General features: G+C 42.3%; 2 protein-coding genes across 2 annotated transcripts; both read right to left on the bottom strand.

Annotated features, from left to right (window-relative positions):
* Window positions 1-876: 876 nt before the first annotated feature.
* On the bottom strand, window positions 877-6419 carry LOC146968499 (uncharacterized). Its single transcript, XM_085759242.1, has 3 exons — window positions 6185-6419; window positions 1248-1895; window positions 877-902 (listed from the first exon to the last, which is right to left on the bottom strand). The coding sequence occupies exons 1-3, from the start codon at window positions 6375-6377 to the stop codon at window positions 877-879; spliced, it is 867 nt and encodes a 288-aa protein (XP_085615368.1). The 5' UTR covers window positions 6378-6419.
* Window positions 6420-9384: 2965 nt separating this feature from the next.
* On the bottom strand, window positions 9385-13191 carry LOC146968498 (uncharacterized). The gene is made up of 2 exons (XM_085759241.1): window positions 12950-13191; window positions 9385-10445 (listed from the first exon to the last, which is right to left on the bottom strand). Exons 1-2 carry the CDS (start codon window positions 13140-13142, stop codon window positions 9385-9387), a joined length of 1254 nt encoding a protein of 417 aa, XP_085615367.1. The 5' UTR covers window positions 13143-13191.
* Between the last annotated feature and the right edge of the window lie 1835 nt (window positions 13192-15026).

Genomic DNA, 15026 nt, shown 5'->3' with positions numbered 1-15026 from the left:
TTCAATATACCAACTCATGATGCAAATGTAGTTACAAAACAAAACAAAAAAGAAAACTAAATGAAACAAACAGGGATGCAAACGGGTCAGGACCAAAAAAGAGAGGAATTGTCTGGCGTGGGGGGGGGGGGTGTCCAGTAGTTCAACCCCAACCAAGTATTGAGTGCATATAGATGGACATAGTTTTCAGAAGGCCAACATTTCTATATTAAAATATTAAAAATGCTTTTTTTTTTTTTTAAATCCTTTGCAACATTTCAATTTTGGAGATACTGATTTTTAGGTCTTCACTGAATGTTAGTCATAATTATTACTATTAAAATAAACTGAATAAATAAAGACATGGGATGTTTCATTTAGTGTGTAATAATAATGTGTTAGTTTCACTTTAATTGAACACATTCTACATCGCGGAGTCGCCTCCCCTTCACCTCTGAAACGGGGCAGAGCTCCGTGGAAACACCTGCCTGACACAGCAACGTGTGTAGGGAGCCGTGCACCACAGCTCCACGGACATGCACGGGGGAAAAAACGGCGTCACCGTCGCACCGACTGCACGCGGATACGCGCCGCTTAATGAGCGCGCACGTCGCGCGTCAACATTGGAGGAAGGCTGTTATCAGTATAATCAGAGACCATGAATGAGTTCGCCTCAGTTTCACGTGATTGTCACTGTCAGCCTGTTAGAAAAACATTTTACTGACCCGAGCTGAGACTCTGAGACCCCCCCCCCCTCCCAAAAACAAAAACTCTTCGGATCTGAACGATTCACACAAGTCACCTAATTGGTCATGAAAAAAGCGAGTTTCGCTTTTCGGCGCGCTGTTTGCATCCCTGAACAAAAGTCCAATGTTTATATACTTATGACATAGGATGTTAGGAATTCCTGCCCCCGAGAACACCTGGAACACACCATCAATGAATTTGAGGTAGTCATTTCATGAACAAGGCGTTTTATAGAAACAATTTCATAACTCATACGAACTTTAAATATTTGACATGTATGCATTAAATGTTTTTTTCTCCTGAATGGATTCTGATGTGTTCTCTAAGGCTCCCACGTCGACTAAATTTTTTGCCACATGTAGCACAGTCAAATGGTTTCTCTGCTGTATGGGTTCTCATATGATCATTAAGATGGTGTCGTTGTCTAAATTTTTTACCACATGTAGCACAGTCAAATGGCCTCTCTCCTGTATGGATTCTCATATGTTCAGGAAGCTTACTTCGTTGTGTAAATTTTTTACCACAGATTGCACATTCAAAGGGTTTCTCTCCTGTGTGTACTCTTACGTGGTCTTTAAGATTTGCTTTAATTCTAAATTTTTTACCACAGATTGCACATTCAAAGGGTTTCTCTCCTGTATGGGTTCTCATGTGTCTCTTCAAAACCCAGGTTGTGCTAAATGTTTTCCCACACTCTGAGCAGCTGCGAGACTTCTTACCAGTGTCACATTCTTCATCATTTACATGAACAGCTTCACTGTTCAAACCTGACTCAGATGCTCTCGTTTCTCTCCCGTCATCATCACTGTCTTCAGCTTCAGAGAACGACTCTGAGACCTCATCATCTGTATCTGGTTGAAGATCTTCAGGTTGATCCGAGTTCCTGGCTGGTTCAGATCCTCCACAGTCGTCTCCATCAGCCTCCATCTGTTCAGCTGAGCTGCTGGATGGAGGCTCTGCCTCAGTTTGTCTTTGATGAGGTTGTAGGAACTGAGGTTTCTCCTCCTCATCCTCACTCTTCACATGAACAGAAGTGATGGGGAACTCTGGAGTGGTCAATAGTTCTTCCTCTTCTTCTTTAATATGTAGACTCTCTGGGTTCTCCTGGTCCAGACTAGAGGTCAACTCAGGAGGATCCTCTACTTTAATCATCAACAGGTTCTGATCACCTGCAGAAACAATGGAACACATCATGAACAACAGTGTCTTCATACTGTCACTCATATAACTGGTCTATGAACCAAAATTATCTTCTCAGTGGACACCAACAGCATCTCCTGCAGCCATGTGCACCCATTCATCAATCAGTAATCCATAAAGTCAAACTGATCAAACAGAACCCTCCAGTTACCACCATCAAAGTACACCTCCAATAATAACTAGTAGTAATAAAGTATTGTAGACTATTAGAATCTAACCAATGGCCTGACAACGCTGAGCCCCATCAAAGCTTTCATTGAGATAGAAAATTTACAGAATGAGAAAAAAAAACTATGAGTACTATCATTATACGATTGTTATTCATTGTAGAACTTGCTGAGTGTGAACTAATCTGCAAAACTCCAATCATAAAATCTGCTGCTCCCCTTTGTCTACAAACCACAACTTTGAGGTTCATTGATTTAAAGGAGCTGTGTAAGAAATGTACAGCAAATAATCATTAAACCGTGAAGTGGTACCAGTTCGATCTGGTACGAGTTCACGGGTCGGAAGTTACGAGTGGCCGTTATAGTGACTTTCACTGGTAAAACAGGTCGGAAAAACACGAGTGGGTTGCCTGAAACGCTACAAAGTCGTAAGTTGTGACTTGAAGCTGTAATTTACGATTTCAAAAGCCGGCCTGGAACGCAGCATTAGCGAAAACGACCGGACCACTTACTTCTGCTTTAATGAACAAATTAACGCCGTGGCGTCATGTAAGTGTGCCAGATTTGGCTCAGAGCTAGTTTCCATCCGCAGTCCTCACAAAAAACAAACAGACACACCACAAAGCACAGGTAATATAACTAGAAAATTTCCTCTCGGGAAATTTTGAATGGGCCACGGGAGCTACTGCGGGTTGTGCCATCTCTGTCAACATGGGAATCAAACCCACGATCTTAAGGTCAAGACAGAGCTGATCAGACAGACACATGATCATCTTTCTATAAGCACTGATATGGAGGAGCTGTAACCACATTAGGTTAACTGTGTGTGTGTGTGTGTGTGTGTGTGTGTGTGTGTGTGTGTGTGTGTGTGTGTGTGTGTGTGTGTGTGTGTGTGTGTGTGTGTGTGTGTTTATCTTGTGTAATAGGGCCAGGACTCAATTAAAACAATTAATCTAATTAATTAGAGGCTTTGTAATTAATTAATCGCAATTAATTGCATTTTAATTGCATATAAATATTTGACCTGAGAACAGTGAGAAGCATTTTTTTCACATGGATTTTAGTATACCATTGAATGACTGAATAGCTTAAGCAACAAAACATTGTTTTTTTTTTCAAGGTGGTACTTAACCAAGACCAACATGCAAATTATCGATTAATTCATTAATCGATATTTGATACAGATTTAAATGGTCTTTCCTGCGCCAATACACTATGATGATTACTGTAGTATTTAACTAGGCTACATAAATCACAGTAGCATAAACTGATTTGTTGAATGGACCAGGTGATGGGCTGACTGGTCCTGTCTAACTTCTGTGTACTGGGTGCCATTGTGCAGGGTGTTAAGGCAGCCTTCCTCCACTGCAGTCCCTATGGTCCTGGACCCTCTGGCTGGTGGGGTGGGCTGCTTTCAGCTGGGGGGGACTCTATCAGCTGCTCCCACGAGAGGCATTTGACGCATTTGACACCAACAAGGTTTAACTTTAAAACCAGATTAAATCATGGTTTAAGTTTAAATTCTGTTGCACGTTAACTGTGTTTTAATCACATGAAGGTGTGTGTGTGTTTGTGTGTGTGTGTGTGTGTGTGACTGTAATCACATGAAGCTGGCTCTAGAGTCTGTGTGTGTGACTGACTTGACACATAGTTAGTTAGTAGCTGCATCCTGTGTCAGTCTGATTTAGCTGTGTCTGTGTTTATAAACATTTAAACGAGCGCCAGGTGGATTGTTTATGAAGATAACGAGCTCTGGCCTGAGGATCAAAGAGGTTACCACGGCGATAGGGGCAGGGTTTCTGAAACTTAATACGGCACGGCACGGCGCGCCCCCCCTCCGACGATCGATCGATCGCCCCCCCCCCCCCCCCCGGTCAAGAGGTCAGACACCACCTTAACTAACACATTTTCTGGGGGAAACACTGAGGGGCCCCCGCAGGCTGAGACAGACAGAAACGTGGAGAAAAAGAGCCATTTTCTGCCTCTGCACCGGTCTCACATTTAGGCTTAGCATGACAAAACGGTAACTCCTATCAGAACAAAACACAGATCAACGTTGCTCTAAGGACTTACTGAAAATTTTGGTACGATTTGGTGTTTCTACAGTAAATATTTTGGTGACGCTGGCAGTTTTAAAACATCAGGCCGTTCTGCTTCTCTCAGAAAATATTTGTATTGGAGTCAATGAGGAGCAGAGACAGACGTGGCCGCACTTAGAGGCTCAGAGTTTAAATTCTGTAAGTCACTCTGATATTTTGAGCAGATTAAGAGATCGAGGATGAGCTCGTCTACAAACGTGGCGGAAATTATGTGTGTAGAGTGTAAATTGTGGCCGTTTGGAATTTGGAAAGAGAAAAAATCTGGAGTTTTTCTGGCATCTCTCCCACTCTAACCGATGATGTCACGCACTCTGACACGAACATTCCGTCCAATACACACCCATTATAATCTCATAATTTCTCCAAAAATGATCATGGTCATTGAACAGGGATTGATCAAAAACTATATGACCTATCAAAACGTGGAGTAATACGACAATACACAAGACTTGTGTCTACAGTTTAAAGTTTAAATGAAGTCTCTAGGTGAAAGTATGCCTGAGCAGTAGATGTTTGTTAAACTCCAATGATTGGTCTTTTTTTCTCCGCCCGTCCCATTGATTTCAATGCAAAAATTTTGCGCAGTTTTTCGCGACTTACGTTGCGAAAAATTCGTAAACTGTTGCGAAAAATTCGTAAACTGTTGAGAAAAGTAATAGCACAGCGATCCCGATCGAACCGCATGTTTTGATATATAATTTGGCCTGCAACTCTTTGAGTGGAAGTGGAAAAATAACTAGATAAAGTAGCATTTCCTGATGGAAATGCGTGTGAATGCTGAAAGCAGCTGAACGCTGTTGCAGAATTAGCAAATAGTGCAAGCAGTGATCACCATTCAAATGGTTGACCAAGGTAGGTATCGAACCCACAACCTCATGGTCAGCAGACTTTCACTCTGCCTCTAGGCCACAGTGTACACACAGTTGCAGAGACTATTGTCTGTTGATGAACTGCACTCTGTCTCACTCTGAAGTTAACGAGCCCAAAGCTGTAGTTCCAGTGCAAATCAATCTTAGTGCAGTGGTATAAACAAGAAACATGACCTCATGATCAATAAACCTTTACTCTGCCACTTCGCCACAGAGAGCACAGACATAAGCATGTTGCCATTGTAATGTGATGATGTGCTGCAAATGGTGGCAGAAGCAATTAATGCGTCTCTTAACGAACACCTGTAACCAATTGAGGGTGGGGGAGGGGAGCAGAGTTCAACATCACATAACAAGATTGCTCAGCACGTTTTGATATATGAATTGTTGAAATAGCACAAAGTATGAAGGACTAGAAGAAGACCGTAAAAAGGCGGAAGAAAATGGCCGAACAGAAGAACAATAGTGTGAATGCTTATAATAATAAAAAGTAGGAAAAAATCCACACAATAACAGTAGTGGTCCCTGCAGCTATTTCATAGCTGTTGGGACCAGTGCCCGGTGTGATTGCCCGTGGCCCTAATAATAATGGAAGAAAAGAAAGCCGGTTTTGCCATCTCTGTCAACATGGGAATCAAACCCACGATCTTAAGGTCAAGACAGAGCTGATCAGACAGACACATGATCATCTTTCTATAAGCACTGATATGGTGTGTGTGTGTGTAATCACATGAAGTTACCTGTGTGTGTTAGAGTGTGGGAGAGGAGTGCACGCTTACGTGCGCATTTGTATGTTACCTGTGTGTTTTGATGTGTGTGTGTGTCTGTAACTGTAATCACATGAAGCTGGTTCATGGTGTGTGTGTGTGTGTGTGTGTGTGCGTGTATGTGTGTGTGTGTGTGTGTGTGTGTGTGTGTGTGTGGTGTTACCACTAAAAAGTTAGTTGACCCTGACTGCAACTACTGCGGTTTAACATGTTTTAGAGAGGCATGAGCATCTTTACTTTGAGACTGACAGTGTGAGTGAGCAGAGTCTGGCAACCTAGAGTCTGGGATGTTTTGACTTTGACCGCAATAGCTTTTGGCCACAGTTTTACAGCTCCTTTAAAACTGAATCACCAACCTGTTTTGTTGAGAACGACTCGAGGCTGCAGGAGAACATCCAGCAGGTTCCTCTGCCGCTCGATCTCCTGTCTGAAGCCCGAAGCCTCCGCCTCGTAGCCGGCTACGACTCTGTCCACGGCCGCTAAGATTTCCTGGGAGGCGGCGGTGAGTCTCTCGGTAACGAATCCTCTCAGAAACTCCACCTCAGACATTTTACTCAAACTCTCGGTTGATCCCGCCGAACGACTCTATTGTTTACCCCAACCAGGACTCTCTCTTCCGGATTTGGGTACGTGCGCAAATATCATCCGGGTAGAAACTAGCGCACTGGAATAAGAGAGTAACGACACGCATTGGTCCAATGAAGCGCCTCCTGATGGCGGAATATGGGTATTGCAAAAGTGCCCAAGAACTGACAACTCTGCATTGTGAGTGAATGAGCAAGTGTGGTATTTTCAATAATTTAAGGACATTTCATTTCTAGGCAAGTAAAAAAACAAAACAAAACAGTTTTCTACGTGAATGTTTCAATCTACATTTTATAATAAACAAATTATGAGTGTAATTTGATATGACCAAGACACCTAAAAACAAAAACACAGCAGTTTTCATCAATTTACAAGCAAGTGGGCAACACACATACATTGGAGTGAATGGGTTTTCTGGGCACTTTTGCAATACCCATATCCTGCACTCAGGGCGCATAATGCTTACCACGGGAGACAATGGAAGTGTCGTTACTCTCTTATTCCAGTGTCTAGTCAACCACAGACTCAGGTTAGTGTGATTGGCCCTGTCCCATTTCTCCACACTTGGCTGAGTTTTGCTGGTGGAAGGTACATTTGCATATTATGTGGGTGATTCTTCAACTATGTAGAATTTGTGTTCCTGGCCGATGTAATAAAAATGAAAACACATTTCTTGTTTTTTTTTATTTTTGGCACACTGACTTGACATCAAGATCAAGTTCAAGATGAACTTTGAAAAATTAAAGTATAGATCTGTGATTGTTTTTTTTTGCTATAACACTGTTTTTCATGTATGACTTTTGTTGTAGGCTATTTCCTTTGTCCCTGGGCCAGATTTGTGACATTCAATCCCTCTTAATATTGAATTAAATTGTGATCTAATAGTAACTTTATAGACAAGTGGTACATAAATCCCTATTTTAATGAAATGTATCATGTGTTGTAAGATATATTGTGTTTTATGTCTTTTTGATAAAAAGAACACTGTCTCTTAGGGTCTCAGTCATTTCCACCACCACACACCACAAAACGTAAATTTAGGGATGTTTTTTAAAGGCTACTTGTAATTACGGTAATAGTCATTGTTAGGAGAGCACATGGCTGGAGAGCAGAGTTGGTTCCCTGGAAGCAATTTAAACTAGAGAAAATCAAGGTAAATGTTGTGTATTTCGTGTACATTTAATGTTAGCTTTATGGCTGAGATCATCATGCCAATACAGCATGATATATATATTTAAATGTGACAGATTGTCATTTCCAACAAGACGTGTTGTGATGGAACAATCCCAAGTTTATAAATGAATTTCATTTGGATTGTATCACCTAAAGTCCTCTATATTAACTTAAATAATCATACAAATAAATGACTTCAAGTCACTGACTTGTAACTTACTAAAGGGAGAATGGAGGCTCTCTGCCTTCCACCTAGCCTCTCTTGGTTGATAAAGGTCAACGCCTCTGGTGTCCCTGATCGGGTCTTGGCGGCACAGCAACACAAACGCAACCTGTAACTCATAATGTTTATGACAGATAAGACTACACAACTATACGCGTCATAACATCGTATATGAAATGTAACGTTATCCACCGCTCCATGGATTGATCTCTCACCAGCTTCACTGAAAACAAATGCACATGGCCAGGAGGTGGGTTAGCAAAACAGCGGAAAAGCGACTGAACTTGCATAGTTCCCCTTTTACAAAGGCTTACAGTAATTGAAGGAATGATTCAGACACACAACATGGCGGTAGAGTAATATCTTGGAAGAACAACAAAAATGCTAAGAAGAAAAACTCTGATATCATTGGAAACTATAATGAAAGTCTCTGTGATGATTTTTGGTAGATTTGAAGCTTTAATTTGATAAAGAAGCAGCAGTGGAGGATTCAAAAACAAAGAGACAAAGACCTTTTAAAATGTAATTTTCTATCTAACACATTTTAATCATTAAGCCCAAAAGTTCATAGAAAAAGATTTTCCAATTTAAAATGAATAAAACCTCAAAAAGATGTTTCCACCAAGTACAAGTATACCGGAAATTGTTATACTTTTATAAAAAAACAATAAAAATGTAACACGTTGTGCAGTCCATATTTATCATGTTGTTATAACCTGTTAAAGTTTAGTTGAATCAACATCTCTGCAGCCCAGTGGTGACTGGTGCAGCTTTCTCCAGAAAGGACTAAACCAAACTTCGAAATAAAACTTGACTATTTTATTATTTTAGGGCCCATTCTAAGGCGTGTTCCCCAATTTTCTGCACAATGCAGCACTACTACGATTAACAACATTGTAAAATAGCAACACCCAGCTTCTATCTCACTTCTGTAGACTCTGAAGATCACCTCACAACTGCTGCTGCTGCTGAGATACACTGCCACTATGGCTGGTGGTGTGGTAATACTATGTGTATAGTTAATTTGGTTTCTTAGAATAAAATAACATTTTTGAGTCAATATCAACATGTTGGCCACAGCCATAACACAGGCATGAGCAATCGAACATGTCGATCACAGTATCGCGGTATGTAATGGTGTTGAAACTTGGAGCTTGGAACAACGTTGAGCGCTTTCCAGTTGTCAGAAAAATGGATGATTCATAAAATGAAGGTAAAAGTAAAGTATGCTTTATTGTCCCGTGAAGGGAAACTTGTCTTGGGCGCCAAGCCACTACATTGCACACATCCATTTAAATACATCATAATAGATCAAACATATCAGTAAGACACATGGCAATTTCAATATACCAACTCATGATGCAAATGTAGTTACAAAACAAAACAAAAAAGAAAACTAAATGAAACGAAAGTCCAACGTTAATATACTTATGATATAGGATGTTAGGAATTCCTGCCCCCGAGAACACCTGGAACACACCATCAATGAATTTGAGATAGTCATTTCATGAACAAGCTGTTTTATAGAAACAATTTCATAACTCATACGAACTTTAAATATTTGACATGTATGCATTAAATGTTTTTTTCTCCTGAATGGATTCTGATGTGGTCTCTAAGGCTCCCACGTCGACTAAATTTTTTGCCACATGTAGCACAGTCAAATGGTTTCTCTCCTGTATGGTTTCTTGTGTGTAACTTAAGACATTCCTTTCGAATGAATCTTTTCCCGCAGATACTGCATACATGTGGTTTCTCTCCTGTATGGGATTTCATGTGTCTCGCGAGATTCGATACTGTTGCATATGTACTCCCACACACACATGTAGCACATTCAAATCGTTTCTCTCCTGTATGGGTTCTCATATGTGGAGGAAGACTACGTCGTCGGGTAAATCTTTTACCACAGATAGCACATTCAAATGGTTTATCTCCTGTATGGGTTATCATATGATCATTAAGATGGTGTCGTTGTCTAAATTTTTTACCACATGTAGCACAGTCAAATGGTTTCTCTCCTGTATGGATTCTCATATGTTCAGGAAGCTTACTTCGTTGTGTAAATTTTTTACCACAGATTGCACATTCAAAGGGTTTCTCTCCTGTATGGGTTCTCATGTGCATCTTCAAATCCGAGGGTGCTTTAAATGTTTTCCCACACTCTGAGCAGCTGCGAGACTTCTTACCAGTGTCACATTCTTCATCATTTACATGAACAGCTTCACTGTTCAAACCTGACTTAGATGCTCTCGTTTCTCTCCCGTCATCATCACTGTCTTCAGCTTCAGAGAACGACTCTGAGACCTCATCATCTGTATCTGGTTGAAGATCTTCAGGTTGATCTGAGTTCCTGGCTGGTTCAGATCCTCCACAGTCGTCTCCATCAGCCTCCATCTGTTCAGCTGAGCTGCTGGATGGAGGCTCTGCCTCAGTTTGTCTTTGATGAGGTTGTAGGGACTGAGGTTCCTCCTCCTCATCCTCACTCTTCACATGAACAGAAGTGATGGGGAACTCTGGAGTGGTCAATAGTTCTTCCTCTTCTTCTTTAATATGTAGACTCTCTGGGTTCTCCTGGTCCAGACTAGTGGTCAACTCAGGAGGATCCTCTACTTTAATCATCAACAGGTGCTGATCACCTGCAGAAACAATGAAACACACATCATGAACAACAGTGTCTTCATACTGTCACTCATATAACTGCTGTGAACCAAAATTATCTTCTCAGTGGACACCAACAGCATCTCCTGCAGCCATGTGCATCCATTCATCAATCAGTAATCCATAAAGTCAAACTGATCAAACAGAACCCTCCAGTTACCACCATCAAAGTACACCTCCAATAATAACTAGTAGTAATAAAGTATTGTAAACTATTAGAATCTTACCAATGGCCTGACAACGCTGAGCCCCATCAAAGCTTTCATTGAGATAGAAAATGTACAGAATGAGGAAAAAAAACTATAGGTGCGTTTCCATTGCAGGAACTTCGGGGTAATTTTACGGGGCCAGCCCCGTTGGTGTGTGTTTCCACTGCAGGAACCTCCCCCACAGGGCTATTCACAGGAACTTTTACGGGGGCCAACGGAGTACCTACTCCAGGGTAGGTACTCCGTTCGGCCCTGAAAAGCTCCTGGGTGGGGCTCGAGGTTAACCCGGCGCTGATTGGCTAAAGCTAGAGCAGGCTCTGACGCTACCAGAAAGCACCAAAACAACCAGCATTTTTAAAAGGGGGAGCAGAAGGGGAGCATTAGCCTAGCAGACACCGCTGTAAACAACAAGAACACAGCAGGAAGATGTACACAAATGGACCGACGGTGAGGTGCAGACATTGATTGCAGTCTACAGCACCGAGGAGATTCAGAGGGGGTTTGAGTCATCGCGGCGAAATGAAAATATCAGCGCACCTCGACCCACTGGGGATCACACACATCACACCGCAAAACAATGCCGTGAAAAGTAAAAAAAAAAAAAAAAAAAAAAACTCAAGCAGGATTACAATCAGCCGCCATGTGCACAGAAACGCGCCTACCGCCTCAGCTCCTTCCATCCTTCTTCTTCGTTGTTGTTATGATTTTTGTGCATGTGCTTTGACCTGCCTGGGTGATGTCACGGTCGAAACTGTCACACAGCGATTAAGCGGCGCAAAACTCATGACGTCGCCACGGGGTCCGACTCTGCAGTGGAGACACGGCCACTGAGAGGGCCGAGTGAGAGGACGGTTCCTGTAGAAGTTCCTACCCCCTCCCTTTACCAGGAACTCCTGCAGTGGAAACACGGCTTATGAGTACTATCATTATACGATTGTTATTCATTGTAGAACTTGCTGAGTGTGAACTAATCCGCAAAACTCCAATCATAAAATCTGCTGCTCCTCTTTGTCTACAAACCACAACTTTGAGGTTCATTGATTTAAAGGAGCTGTGTAAGAAATGTACAGCAAATAATCATTAAAAATCACTCAATATGTCACTATTTCATTTCATTTCATTTATTGTTTATTTGTTGAGGACAATGCACATTAATGAACAAATTAACGCTGTGGCGTCATGTAAGTGTGCCAGATTTGGCTCAGAGCTAGTTTCCATCCGCAGTCCTCACATTAAAAAACAGACAGACATACCACAGAGCACAGGTAATATAATAATAATGGAAGAAAAGAAAGCCGGTTGTGCCATCTCTGTCAACATGGGAATCAAACCCACGATCTTAAGGTCAAGACAGAGCTGATCAGACAGACACATGATCATCTTTCTATAAGCACTGATATGGTGTGTGTGTGTGTGTGTGTGTGTGTGTGTGTGTGTGTGTGTGTGTGTGTGTGTGTGTGTGTGTGTGTGTGTGTGTGTGTGTGACACATGTTATGAGCTGCATCCTGTGTCAGTCTGATTTAGCTGTGTCTGTGTTTATAAACATTTAAATGAGCGCCTGGATTGTTTATGAAGTTAAAGCAGAAGTAAGTGGTCCGGTCGTTTTCGCTAATTCTGCGTTCCAGGCAGGCTTTTGAAATCGTAAATTACAGCTTCAAGTCACAACTTACGACTTTGTAGCGTTCCAGGCAACCCACTCGTGTTTTTCCGACCTGTTTTACCGGTGAAAGTCACTATAACGGCCACTCGTAACTTCCGACCGTGAACTCGTACCAGATCGAACTGGTACCACTTCACGGTCGGAAAAATACGAGTTTCCTTGAACGCACCATAGCAGTCCTACGTCGCCACATTCACGGCGTCCCTTGGCTGCACACACAGCCCTGCATGCCGTTCTCTCTCCTCATTGGGTAAAAACTGTAGGATACGATAAATGTTTTCTCCTCGGCTTACAGCAGAGCAGAGTGACTGACAGACCCGTGTTTCAGACCAAACACTCTATGTAAGTGATTGCTGTCGGAAGATATAACTATTTAAGGCTTATATTAACACAAATATATCACTTACTTCTGCTTTAACGAGCTCTGGCCTGAGAATCAGACGTTACCACTAAAAAGTTAGTTTTGGACCCTGACTGCTACTAATGCAGTTTAACATGTTTTAGAGAGGAATCTTTACTTTGAGACTGACCGTGTGAGTCTGGGATGTTTTGACTTTGACCGCAACAGTTTTTGGCCACAGTTTTACAGCTCCTTTAAAACTGAATCACCAACCTGTTTTGTTGAGAGCGACTCGAGGCTGCAGGAGAACATCCAGCAGGTTCCTCTGCCGCTCGATCTCCTGTCTGAAGCCCGAAGCCTCCGCCTCGTAGCCGGCTACGACTCTGTCCACGGCCGCTAAGATTTCCTGGGAGGCGGCGGTGAGTCTCTCGGTAACGAATCCTCTCAGAAACTCCACCTGAGACATTTTTACTCAAACTCTCGGTTGATCCCGCCGAACGACTCTATTGTTTACCCCAACCAGGACTCTCTCTTCCGGATTTGGGTACGTGCGCAAATATCATCCGGGTAGAAACTAGCGCACTGGAATAAGAGAGTAACGACACGCATGGTCCAATGAAGCGCCTCCTGATGGCGGAATATGGGTATTGCAAAAGTGCCCAAGAACTGACAAGTGTGGTATTTTCAATTGTTTAAGGACATTTCATTTCTAGGCAAGTAAAAAAACAAAACAAAACAGTTTTCTACATGAATGTTTCAATCTACATTTTATAATAAACAAATTATGAGTGTAATCTGATATGAGCAAGACACCTAAAAACAAAAACACGGCCGTTTTCATCAATTTACAAGCAAGTGGGCAACACACATACATTGGAGTGAATGGGTTTTCTGGGCTCTTTTGCAATAGCCATATCCTGCACTCAGGGCGCATAATGCTTACCACGGGAGACAATGGAAGTGTCGTTACTCTCTTATTCCAGTGTCTAGTCAACCACAGACTCAGGTTAGTGTGATTGGCCCTGTCCCATTTCTCCACACTTGGCTGAGTTTTGGTGACGTTTTGCTGGTGGAAGGCACATTTGCATATGGGTGATTCTGACGGAGGTACGTTTTATCAGTCTGTTTTCTGGGAATAATTGACATAAGGAGAAACCAGATACAAGCCGTTTTTTCGTTTTTTCGTTTTGGAAAAAAAAACGGAAATCAAAATTTCAGTTCGTTTTCTCGTTTTTGGTTCTTATTTAACAAAACAAATTTACCACTCAATATTTTGTTTCCGTGGGTGGGCGGGTCCTCTGATTGGCTAGTGTGCTTCCTTGTCCTGTGCCCTTCAAAATAAAAGTTCCTCAATTTGATAATGTCGACAAAAATATTACTGTAGGCTAGTAGGCTACAGACACTAGCAGACATAGAGGACCCCATCACCCACAGTCAAGACTGACACGGCTTCAAATAACAATAATAGTAGGCTATTCATAATGAAAATGAGAACTTATGAAGTTATGATGACTTCAGTGTAGACTAGTTGATGTTTAGCCACAAGGTGGCGCAGTTATTACATGAAGAGTAGATCTGAGGGCTTTACTACGACGGAGGCTCACAACATATCGTGTGTATTATTGAAAGCGAGGGGTGTGCCTATAGGCTATAGGCTAGTGAGTACAGAGTGTTTACTCTGTACAGTGACAAAGACTGTAGGCTACAGTAACTTCGTTCAATATACAGTAGATACTACTTCAAAGTGGCCATTTCACTTGCGGGGAGCGAGATTCACGCAACGCGTGAAATGTGAGTGACAAAGTGATCACACACAAGAGCATTATGACTGATAGCTCCCCTGGTAGAACAGCTCCCTCAGTAAGCTGAATCATCCGCTAGTGTGGGTTCGTGTCTCAGTTTAGGTTGTGTTTTCTTTTCTCATCATCATTATGATCACATATGGCTTAAGTTTGAGCAAATAAATGAGCAAATGAGCATTAATTCTCCGCCGGGCCGAGGCACCAACTTCCCTGCTTGTGTACATGTTTATAGGGATGTGAACGTGTACTTAAATATGTACACGTGTACACTGTGCATTTTCCTGGCCAGCACAGGTACCAGGAGACCAAGACCCCCTGTCATGTCGGTCCTCCACCCTTCCTGATCCGCCGCAAGTTGCAAGAGCCCCGCGGAGCCCAGTCTCTCCCTCCTCTCCCACACTTCAGCACCTGTCCTGGGCTGTCAGTCTGCAGGGAAGGCGCGTGTCATAAGCCGTTGCAGACAAATACGTACACAAGCAGGGAAGTTGGTGCCTCGGCCCGGCGGAGAATTAATGCTCATTTGCTCATTTATTTGCTCAAACTTAAGC

The sequence above is a fragment of the Trachurus japonicus genome, chromosome 18 (assembly GCF_045865225.1).
Source record: "Trachurus japonicus isolate A0001 chromosome 18, Traja_1.0".
NCBI classification, from domain to species: Eukaryota; Metazoa; Chordata; class Actinopteri; order Carangiformes; family Carangidae; genus Trachurus; species Trachurus japonicus.
Note: the sequence above shows the minus strand (reverse complement) of the source record. Positions and strands in the feature narration are given on the sequence as shown.